Source organism: Triticum dicoccoides, chromosome 4B (assembly GCF_002162155.2).
Source record: "Triticum dicoccoides isolate Atlit2015 ecotype Zavitan chromosome 4B, WEW_v2.0, whole genome shotgun sequence".
Taxonomy (NCBI): Eukaryota; Viridiplantae; Streptophyta; class Magnoliopsida; order Poales; family Poaceae; genus Triticum; species Triticum dicoccoides.
Window position 1 is genome coordinate 10,035,406 of NC_041387.1, and position 11,741 is coordinate 10,047,146.

Here is an 11,741-nt window from a genome sequence, read left to right on the forward strand (position 1 = left end):
CTCGCCTCCCTCCTCTCCCCTCTCGGCCATCGTCGGGCCTGCCTCCTCGCCCCTGCACCCTCTGTAAACCCCTCCCCCCCTCTCTCTCTGCTAGGGTTCTTCGGTTAATTTACTTAGGTTTTAGTTAGGGCAGTATGTTAATTAGGTTATCTATTTAGTTATGAATTTAGCTAGGTTTCAAAATTAGCTGAATTTATATGCAAATTTGAACTGGACATGTGATATGTGCATATGTCATGTTTTGGACATGTCATGTTTGGAAAATGATCCGAGTGGCCTATGTTACGCCGGAATGTTGATTCATTTCCGTTCCGGTGAATTTCAAGCGCTCGATATGTCCATTTTTTAGCAAAGGTCATGCCGAAACTTCCCGTGAATAAAGGCATGATTTGTGCTACATAGTTGGAATATCGAGTGCTGGCACATAGATTTCTTTTTATGTCATTTCTCATTTATTCATACTTTTAGAAATAAATGAGGACACTTAATCATAGGAAACATGTCGAACAACGAAGAAACTGGGCCTTCTGACCAAGATGCATACGAGATGGATTATGAGGGTGAACAAGAGTACATCGACTATTTTACTGCTAAGCAAGGTTTGCAGGTCGGCCTCGATGATGGTACTGACGCCGACATCGACATCGACGGCGCCGGCACCGATGGCGGCACCGAGATCGGTGGGGAAGGTACCGGCGGGAAGGTACCGGCAGGGAAGGTACCGGCCCCGATGCCGCTATCAAAAAGAGGAAGCATAAGAAGCAGAGGATACGAAAACCTAACAAACTAGGGATTGGACGACTTGTGATCACAAAGATGGCACCTGGCAAGTTTGAGCCGTTAGAGCCGGAAAAACCTCGCAAGTGCTATGGGAACCAAGTAGGATGCATCCTACGAGAATGCGCGAGCATCAACGACGATGACTTAAGGAGTAAAGAACATTTGACGCAGTTGCTCCTAACGAAGTTGCACAAGAGATTCAAGTTTCCCGACCGGGATGATAATATAGAACAACCGTGGGATGATCCGAAGATGAAAAAGATTAACAATCATGCCATGGGCATGTTCAGCAATGATTTGGCCTCCTGGAAAGGGAGGGTGAAACGAGCTATTGAGGCTGATGAACCCCTGTCCAAGATTCTGGAGTAAAATCAGACACTTACGGAAGAGGAGTTCGAAAAGTTCAAGGACACTTGCGCTACCGAGGCAGCCAAGGCTAAGGCTGCGAAATTCAAGAGCCTTCAGCAAAGGAACACGGGGAAGCATCGCCTCGGAAGCCGTGGCTACCTCAGTAAAAGGCCCATATGGGATAAGGAGGATGCGGAACGTGAAGCCGCGGGTCTCCCAGACCCCTTCGCGAAGTTCACCAACCCCTTGGAGCATGACTTCATCAGGGCCCGCTACAAGTGGGACAAGGAGAAAAACTTTTTTTACACGGACAAGATCATGAGGAAAATGATTAGACTACTGGAGAAGCAACACCATCTTGCAGCCGAAAGCCCTACTTCTCCGATGAGGCCCAAGTGGGACACCCCTCTCAACCGAGCCTTGAACGAACTTAAGGGACTCCCTTTGGACCAGCGGCCGCAATATGGTCGTGTGCACGGCGCTGGAGACGGCGCCACGTGGAAGGTGTTTTACAATGAGGGCCCGGAGGCCAAGAAGCAGAAAAAGAAGTTTAGTCAGGCGGACATCGACGCGAAGGTGAAGCTTGCGGTCGAGAAAAAAACAGTTGAGGACGCGAAAAAAGCAGCCGAGGACAAATATGAGTTGCTACAGCAGGCAGTCAATGCAGCTGTAACTGCCTGCAGAAATGATTTCGCTACTAACTTGGTTCCAGTTATTATCAACTGGGCAAAGGAAAATCCAAAGGGCATTTCCCGTTTAGTTTTTTCTCATATAGGGTGTATATACACCCAAGACCAAAGGGCATTTCCCGTTTGGTTGCATGCTGTAATACGTCGTGATCTTCTGACTCCGAAGAATGATTTGTTTTTTGTTTTTGCGGGAACCAAAGGATGATTTGTTGCTGAAAATAAAATTAAAAATGGATGGCATGGACGGTTTACATGTGCTTGGTGAAGTGTAGGGTCTGCATGCGTGGAAAGGAAATGAATAAAGGGATTGCATATGTCCAGTGAAGTGGGATATGTTTTTTCCGAAAAGGAGGATGTACCCCAGCATCTGCATCTGAACGATGCATGCAGTCATATTATTAATTATTCATAAAGACCACATAAGGTGATACATCAATAAGCCTGAAGCCATCATCTTGGCAACGTTGTTGCTAGTCCTATCCCTTTGATGAAGGTGTGTCGAATGTCCGGCCTAATACCAAACAAACATTGCACAAAATCCTAACATCTAAAGTTGGGTGTCCCATCCAAGTCTCTACCTGGATTGGGTCCCAAACCGATCTGTCACACTCCGAGTGAGCATCGCACGCTGCAAGGGCCGTCACCTCCATCTTCCATCGGTCCATTCTCAGAGCAGAACTGATGCACCGACCTTGCCATGCCTCTCTGCTATCGACGCCAGCATGACGCCATACAACTTCCTCCTCCTACGTGAATCCATCTCCGCGCATCAGACGCCGAGTCTCCACTGCGCCAATGCCGCCGAGACCCACCGTCGATGGTACGGTTGATGCCACACCGCTCCACCTATATGTCATCTCGCGTCGACTCCGAACTACCAGCAACTCCACCACCCTGAGCAGTCTCTGGCCGATGCCTTCAGGAAGGAACACGACACCAAAGTGCCATCGCCGCCCAAACAGAGGAACAGAGGCTTTCGACTGCGCTCGTGACAGAGGTGAGGGGCGTATGATCCACACCTATCGCGTCGGTTTTCTGTACGCGGTTCGTTGTAGACACATGTCAACCGAACCCTTTTGCCTCCTAAAAAAATTGTTTGAGAAAGCAGCAAGCGAAATGTCCTGCAAAAAGGAAGAACATAGTAAAGGTAGAAGAGCATATCACTATTTTTGTTTATTTTGCCTGTTTTACAAAAAGGAAAAAAGGAGAGGTGCCGCACTATTTTGGGGCTTTTTGATCATCCGATGATCCACCCATCCCCACTCACGTGTCACCAATGAGGCTGTCTTAGAAATGTGTGTGTGGTCTCCTACGTGTGTTGCTCAGCGGACTGTGACGGTTTCACTCGGTTTGTCGTTAATTAAATCGAGTAATTATCTTATGTTTAATTAATGAATGAGGCAAATTTTGCAAGTTTTGAAATAAATTATTTCAAAATTTAATTCAATTTATCCAGACACATATTCTAATTGTTCATATGAAACGTCCACAAATGCTCAGCCAGATAATTCTGAAATTGTGTATGAGTTCGTCGTTTGTGAGTCTGATGATGCATTTGAGTTATTGACCGGGGAGTACGATGACAACATAGGCCTAGGGTGGATCTTCTGAGGTCCAACAAGGCCTTGGTGTCCTAGGGGGGGGGGGGTACAACGACGACAACTGTCTCTGGAGTAGAAGGAGGGCCGGGATGTAAAACAACACAGGCTCTTGACGGGTTTTGGGTGGGACCGAGGTGTCGGAGTCTGACACGGCAAACGTCTGGACTCCCTTAGAATCCCCCTCGATTTGGTGCCGGTCTAGGGGTTTTCAGATGTTCGGACCGGCCTGGCCCGATTTGGTGAGCCACGTTAGATGACTAAAAGTGTTCGGGCCATCCAGTCCAAACATTTGAGACCGATTTGATGAGTCTGCTTGAGATGCCTTAGTGACTTTTGAAGTCAGCACAAGACTATGGAACTATCTCTTAGAAGTGAACATTTGAAATGAGAGTCTGAAACTTCTATCGCAACTCACATAATTTTTTTGTAGTGGTCAAAAAGTCCAAAGTGGCTCTAGTTCTCCGTCAAAGTCGGAGCTATGTTGTCCCCGTCATGGGTGGATGAGTTCAGGCACAGATCTTCATGTGTCTCCGCATGGCCTCTACGATGTGGGTTGGGTCGACGACCGTCTGCGGCGAAGTCAGAGTCGCTTGCTCGGAGATTAGAGGTGGTGTTGGCTCCTGCTTGGTGCTTGTGCGCTTACTCGACGAGGCTGTCTTGGGAAAGATGCGTGTGTGGTGCCCTATGTGTCCCACTCAGTGGGTCGCGACGTATTTTCCTCAGTTTTTGGTTAATTAAATTGACGATTCTCCTCTACTTAATCAACGGACGAGGCAAATCTTTCAGCAGATATGTCCCACCAACAGTTGTCCGAAACTGCTCTATCCGGCCCTATCCTCACATTCTTGCGACCCTTCTGCTTATTATCATAAGCAAAGGTAAGCCGGAAAAACCAAGATCCATTAGTTCACAATACCTAGAAAGTACCTCGAAAGGCAAGCATCTGATTGTCATTTCGTGGCGTGGCCGAGAAACAGCCGAACGGCCGCATTGCCCCTTTAGAATCACCCACGACACGCCACAGAAGACCAGACAACCGTTTCACACTCTGCGTCGGTGCCCACCTATCGTGTCGGTTTTCCGTTCGCGCTTCGCCGTGGACAGACACATGTCAACCGAATTCCTTTGCCTCCTTCACACAAAAAAATTGTTTCAAAAGCAGCAAAGCTTCAGTGCGTCACAAAAAGGAAGTAATAACAGAATAAAGGCACAGAAGGGCATATAACTATTTTTGTTTGTTTTGCCTGTTTTACAAAAAAGGGGGGGAAAAGGAGCGGCGCCGCACTATTTTGGGGCTTTTTGACCATCGGATGATCCCCCCATCCATCCCCACACAGCAGCAGCTCACTTGCACGTCAAAGTACACAGGGATTCGCGGCGGGCCACGCACACAGCGCAGGAACAAACCCTAGCCAGCCCCCGCCCCGGTCAAACCCCAGACCGCCCCAGCCGGTCACTCCCGTCCCCTCTTCTTCCCCCCCTTCTGCCCCACCCCCCACTCCCACCTCGCCGGACCTCCGCCGCCGCCGCCCCCCTCCCCTTCCACCTGCCCCTCCACCGCCCCCCGCCTCGCCGCGCCGTATGCGGCTCGATCGCCCCCGCCCGCGCCTCCCCGCCCGCGAAAAGGGGGCAGCTTGATCCCGCCGCCGCGGCCTCCGGGCACCCCCGGGCGGGCCGGCCATGGAGAGGGTGGCGGCGGGGAGCAGCGAGCAGGGGACGCCCGACAGCGAAATGGGCGACGGGGACAACGACAGCGTCGGCTACGGCACGGAGATGGAGCTGGACCCCGCCCCAACCCCCGGCTCCGCCCCCGCCGCGGCCTACCCGGCGCGCCCCAGCGTGCACGACGGGGTGGACCCGTTCGAGGGCATGGAGTTCGACGACGAGGAGGACGCGTGGACCTTCTACAACCTCTACGCGCACCGCGTCGGCTTCAGCACCCGGATCAGCGTGATGCACCGCTCCCGCCGCGACGGCTCCATCATGTCGCGCCAGTTCGTGTGCGCCAAGGAGGGCTTCCGCACCTACCGCGGCAAGCACGAGCAGGCCGCCGCCCTCGCCTCCAGCCCCGGCGGCCCCGCCGGCGCCGACGACGGCGGGCGGGGCGGCCGCCGCACCCGCGCCGTCACCAGGGTCGGCTGCAAGGCCATGATCCGGGTCAAGAAGCAGGACGGCGGCAAGTGGGCCATCACCAAGCTCGAGACCGCGCACAACCACCCCCTCGTCCCGCAGAACCAGGCGCACTGCCTGCGCCCGCACAAACCGCTCTCCGAGTGCGGCAAGCAGCGCTCCTCCTCCTCCTATGGGGTCCGCCGGAATGGAGGAATGTTCCTCGCGATTGAGCCTCCAACGCCTCCCACGCCGCCTGTTCCTCAGACCAGCATCATCCCTCAACCAGCGGTGGTTCCCCATTACATTACGGACGGCATCGGAAATGCCACTCGGGTGATCCTGGATTATGTCAAGCGCATGCAAGCTGAGGACCCGGCCTTCTTCTACGCAATGCAGTTCGTCGAGGGCCATCCGGTGGGGAATGTCTTTTGGTCCGATGCCAGAGCAAGGACGGCGTACAAGGACTTTGGGGACGCCGTTTTCTTGGACGACCACTGCAAAAGAAGCAAGTATGAGCTCCCTCTCGTTACATTCACCGGAGTCAATCACCATTGCCAGCCAGTCCTGTTTGGGTGTGCGGTCATCAGGGATAACTCTGAGGCGTCGTTTGCTTGGCTGTTTGAAACACTTCTCTTGGCAATGTCTGGTCAGCACCCTGTGTCTCTCACCACGGAGTATGATGGCGCCATACAATCGGCTGTCCATAAGGTTCTTCCTCACACCAGGCACCGATTCTGCAGGTGGCACATCTTGAATGAAGCCCAGGGTAAGCTATCAGATTTCTTAAATGCATTCCCGGCCTTTTATGATGATTTTGTCAATTGCATCAACATGTCTGAAACAATTGATGAGTTTGAAGCAAATTGGGAGGCATTGATTTCTAAGGTTGGGTCTGGGCATAACGAGTGGCTTGATTCAATGTACAATTGCCGGCAGCAGTGGGTCCCGGTATACTTGAGGGACACATTCTTTGGAGACGAGCCATCAAGGCAGGGGTGTATGAGCAGGAGCTCGTTTTTTGAATCTCACATCACTGCTAAAACTGATTCACAGTCGTTCATTCAGCAGTATGAAAAGGCTCTCGACAGTTGTTATGAGAGGGAGGTGAAGGAAGAATTCGAAACAAAGTATTCGCTTCCAGATATCAAGACACCATCCCCTATCGAGAAGCAAGGGGCAGACTTGTACACAAGGATGCTGTTTTTGAGGTTCCAACAGGAGGTGATTGGTGCCTCTGTTTCTACTCTGGAAGTGGCAGAGGAGCATGGTAAGGCTTGCACATACAAAGTGACCACATCTCAAGGAAGTGAGAAGCCTCGTATGGTTCAATTCAATTCTTCTGATAGTTCTGCAAAATGTACCTGTCAGATGTTTGAATGTCTTGGTATTGCCTGTAGGCATATTCTTACCGTCTTTGGTGCACAAGGTGTATCTACACTTCCTTCTCAGTACATCATGAAAAGATGGACCAAAAATGCCACAGATAGAAGCTCGGACAAGAAACCTGACGAAGTTGTTAGAGTTAAAGAGCTCAAGGAGCAAAGAAGTAGTACTGTTGAGGATGGCGAGCAATCTCAGACATGGCGCTACAACAATTTGTGTCGTGAAGCACTTAGGTATGCTGAAGAAGGAGCATCATCTGTAGAGGTTTATATTGTGGCAATGCAAGCTCTTCAAGAGGCTGCTAACAAAGTCAATATGGCCAAGAGAGGGATTGGACAAGTAGCAGCACCATTGGCAGTGATGCCAATTACAGCGCAGCTACCAGAATGTTCTGGAAAAATCCAGGATAGTTTTGGTCAGCAAAAGAAGAGGAAAAGGAATTCAAACAACCCAAGAGAGAACTCCGCACCGAATCAATTTATGCATATGCAGCAACCTAGTAATCACCTCTTTGTTGGTCCCAGTACATCAGGTGGTTCACAAGGGCATAGTCAGCTAGTTGCTGCAATTCCTGTTTCTTCCTATGCACAACATGGGCAAACGTCGGGTGCACATAACTCAACCGATGGCAACATGGCAACTGCTTCTGTAGCTGTTGACAAGTTTCATGGATTCTCAGACCGAGATGCATCAACAACAGCACCTTCTTCAGGAAATGTTGTGCAAGCAGGAGAAACTAAATCTTCAGGGGTCGCTTCACAAATTAACGAGGTCATTAACTATACTGACCACCAAAAGTTTCATATTCATATCTTCCTGCACTATCCTTTAATTGTTCATTGTGTGCTCCATTGAGTGAGGTGGTGCCCACTTTGTTTGTTGGTTATTTGGTCTAGAAAGGGCAGGTCATTGGTAGATGAACAAATTTAAGTGATGTTGTGCATTTTCTTAATATGTGTACATGTGTCTAAATCATCAGTTATAAAATATGGAAGGAATAGTATAATGTATGCAATGAAACTTGCAAAACTTCTCCACTTGATTGTGAACATCGTATAGGAAGTTTAAAGAATAGGTGCTTGATGAACTATAAGAGAATGAAGCTTTCCTTTGTCTGTTAGCAAACAACAATTGTTGTATCTATTTGCTTGGAGGCCTTTTTTCTATCATTAAGAATGTTCTTTTCAGATTGCCCTTCTTGTTTTCTGATAGTTGTGATCAATCAATTTGAATTTTTTGAAAGACCAGCAAGAATCATATCATAGTGAGCAATAGTATTTTCCTGTTTCTCAACCTCCACCTCCACCTCCTGTTTCTGCTTTTTTTTTTCTGAGTTCCGAATGAACACTATGTTACCGCTCTTTTGTCTATCTCATCTGAGCATGCTGCATAATTTATGATAATTCGCGTTGCTGTTCTCTTTATCTTTTTTCTTTCATGTCCTACATAACACCATATATGCTACTATTTTCTGCCCTCTTCTGAACTTGCTGCTTGATTGGATATTAGCAATTTTGGCAATAATCATACAGTTTTTTTTAAATCTACATGTATGCACATAAACATATGTTCTTGTGGGTGAAGTTCAATTATTATCCATTCTTCATCTGGCTCATAAACATATAATCTTTACTATAAATTTTCCTGCATTGTTTCCTCAGCTGGCTAGTGTAGGTGCTTTGAAATATTTAATACAAGATTTTGTACTTCACATGTATAATTAAAGAAGATAACCACATCATTAATTTCATGCTATCACTGCATTAGGAAATACAAATAAGTAAAATAAATATTGCTAGTTTGACTTGAGCATAGCATGATCCAAAATCTGCTTAACTGCTTTGGTTGTACTTGAGTGCTGTCCACAGGAAGAAACACCTACCTAATTTCCTTCCATTGTTCAGCACTTCAGCAGGCAGCTAAAGAAAAATGAAGTGATTATGTTCAGTTGCAAAGCAGTGTTGAAATATTCATTACAGTTTACTTTTGTATACAAATACAATTGCTGCTTTTGTTGCTAGGAGTAAGGCTGTCTGATCAGGACTGCTTATAGGATGCGATGGTTTCAGTATTATTAGCTTCCTGCTTAATTATTTGAATAGAGACCTGTCCATGTTCAGATTTATCTAGAATGATGATCTCATGTTCTCGCTTGTTGGCCAACATTTCATAATGGTGTGAAATAAGGATATGCATCGATGTGGCATGGATAAATAGCACGATTGATTGTGGGAGAGAACCAATTATTTAGATCACTTAGTACACATTTAGTGTGCCAATGTGTAATTAAGCTTCTAAATAGTGGATATCCAGTTCATATCAGACTGGGTTTGGCAAGTGTCTGGAATACTGAGTGATATGCAGTTGTACCGGGGAATCACTGTTCACTTTTAATTATTCATGTACATATCATTCCTTTCTACAATAAATACAATGCAGAATACTCATCATTTATTATAACAAGCATGTAATTATAAGTTTCTGATAGTTTTGCATCAGAAGCAAAATACTAGTTAATTACTGAATGGAATAAGAAATAATTAGACATATACGGCGTACCTTCTGTTATAATAGAAGGAAGTGCATTGTGTGCGTATCTTTACACAAATCTGCATTAGTTCTTCTGTTATAATAGAAGGAAGTGCATTGTGTACGTATCTTTACACAAAACTGCATTAGTTTCATTTCTTTGTGATACATTAATTTGATAAATAATTAGACACACATGTTTAACTCTATATCATCTACATGTGGGGCTGTACTGGCTAGTGGCCACAATATCAACCATCGGGCTATATGGCCAATGTGTGTGAAAGTACAGTTACTTGTATATTGAATTGGTACCAGCAGGCTACCAGTACCAAAATATTGACCGGTATTTAGAAGCTTGGAAGTAATTCCCTTTTGTTTTGTAATGCTGTAAGCCTGTTATTTCTCAAAGGTGCTCTGACTGACTCGTTAACAAGGCACTGACAAATTCGAGGGAATGTTTGTTCTGTATCAAAGCTAGTTGAAGTTAGCCAAGTGTTTGACTCATAGCCACTGTAGTATTTAGGAAATAGATCTTATGTGGTTAGTCTAAGAACCGTAACCAAGAACGATGATTCCAGTCACAATATTTTCATATAGGCCTCTGTCAGAAATGCTGCTTGCTGCTTATCCCTTTGTATGTCTTAAAAGGGTGTTAGCTACTTAGCTATAGTCTTGTTTTCTTGATATCTAATCTCCTATTGTGTTGTCCATCATGTCAACAGTTGTATGTGTGTATTTTGGTTGTGCCATGCAACAGCTGTTATATGTTTGGTCATCTCTTGTCGTGTACTAGGTTTTGAAAGAGTAGGGGAGGGGCAAGATATAAGGACTATTCTGTTTCTTGCTTTCTTTGTTCATCATATAGAGTCCTCTTTATATAGAGGCTTAACAACCCAAAAGTGAGAAATCATACTTCCTCTGTTCCTAAATATAAGTCTTTGGAGAGATTCCATTATGAACCACATACGGATGTATGTAGATGCATTTTAGAGTGTAGATTCACTTGTTTTAGGGAAATTTCTACAAAGACTTGTATTTAGGAACGGAGGGAGTAGATCTTATCTCTAATTAGCTTAAGGTTACGACTAGTTAGAGAGACAACACTAGCTCTGTCTCATAAACATTGGCGTATTGATTAGTGTAGCATTGTAATTCATGTGGTAGATCCCTTTAAACAGTGCCTATTGTTAACGTTGATTGTGTTGCTGAATTTCATAGTGCTCTTCATTTCATTTATCTTGACTCTTCAACTCTAGCTTCAAGGTTCTGACCATGATAAATCTTGATGACATGTGCAGAGTCATGAACTGCCCCAAGCTAATGGAAACAAGGGAAGCAGCGTAAATACGGTAAATTCTACGGCTTCACCACAGCTTGTGACCGTTCCAATTGGATTCTGCCTGCCCTCAATGGACAACTCCAAGATGCCTACTGGTATGTATTGCCATGATTTTACGCTGCTACGAAAATCTATAAATTGTTCCAAACATCGGGCTGCAATTCTGCTTACATATGTAATCATTTGCTCCAGTTTCCTGAACAACCCTTGGCTCCTTTGCCGCTCATTTTACTTAACAGCCATTTTGATTTTACTGCTGATGCAGCTGGGATGAATTCTACAAACTCTGGCGGCATGATGAGTAATGGCAATGCATCATTTGGCATTCGCCAATGTCAATCTTCTGCGCAAGTGCCCGCCACACACTCGGAGGCAAAAGCACTGGCAGAAAACACCGAGTCACGGGCAACTACTGCCGACAGCTCTTCTATAAGGGCAGCAGCCATCGCGGCGGGGGCGCGCATTGCATCCCCATCTGACGCAGCTTCAATCATAAAAGCAGCACAGTCGAAAGATGCGATCCACATCAGGCCTGGGGAAAGCCTTCCAAACCAGCTGAAGCCATTAGCCCCCAGGCCACTCTCCTCGCTAGCACCAGCCAGCGCGCCCAGTTCGGCGCAGCATCTGCAGCAGCCTGCACAAAACAGCTTCGGCGATTCTACCGCAGCCAAGGAAGCGATTTTCGGCTCCACAGATGGCAGTGACGGCGACGAGTACGAAGACGAGGACACTGACGACGACGACGACGACGACGAAGGGGAGCAAGAGTGATCTTCCGGCTGTCGAGCCGTCTCTCCAGCCACTAACCTCTCCCTCCCAAGGCTTCCCCGCAGGCCCCTGCTGATATCTTGACAACATTTTTCACCAATGGAAATGGAAATGGAGTCTCATCATAGAGCAATAGCTGTATACATACATGTTTATAGCCTGTATCTAATGTCCCAGCAGCCAGCCATC

General features: G+C 46.9%; 1 protein-coding gene across 1 annotated transcript; it reads left to right on the forward strand.

Moving 5' to 3' along the window:
• Positions 1 to 5,001: 5,001 nt before the first annotated feature.
• Positions 5,002 to 11,735, forward strand: LOC119294548 (protein FAR1-RELATED SEQUENCE 5-like). Its single transcript, XM_037572751.1, has 3 exons — positions 5,002 to 7,684; positions 10,744 to 10,879; positions 11,050 to 11,735. The coding sequence occupies exons 1-3, from the start codon at positions 5,099 to 5,101 to the stop codon at positions 11,553 to 11,555; spliced, it is 3,228 nt and encodes a 1,075-aa protein (XP_037428648.1). The 5' UTR covers positions 5,002 to 5,098; the 3' UTR covers positions 11,556 to 11,735.
• Positions 11,736 to 11,741: the final 6 nt, after the last annotated feature.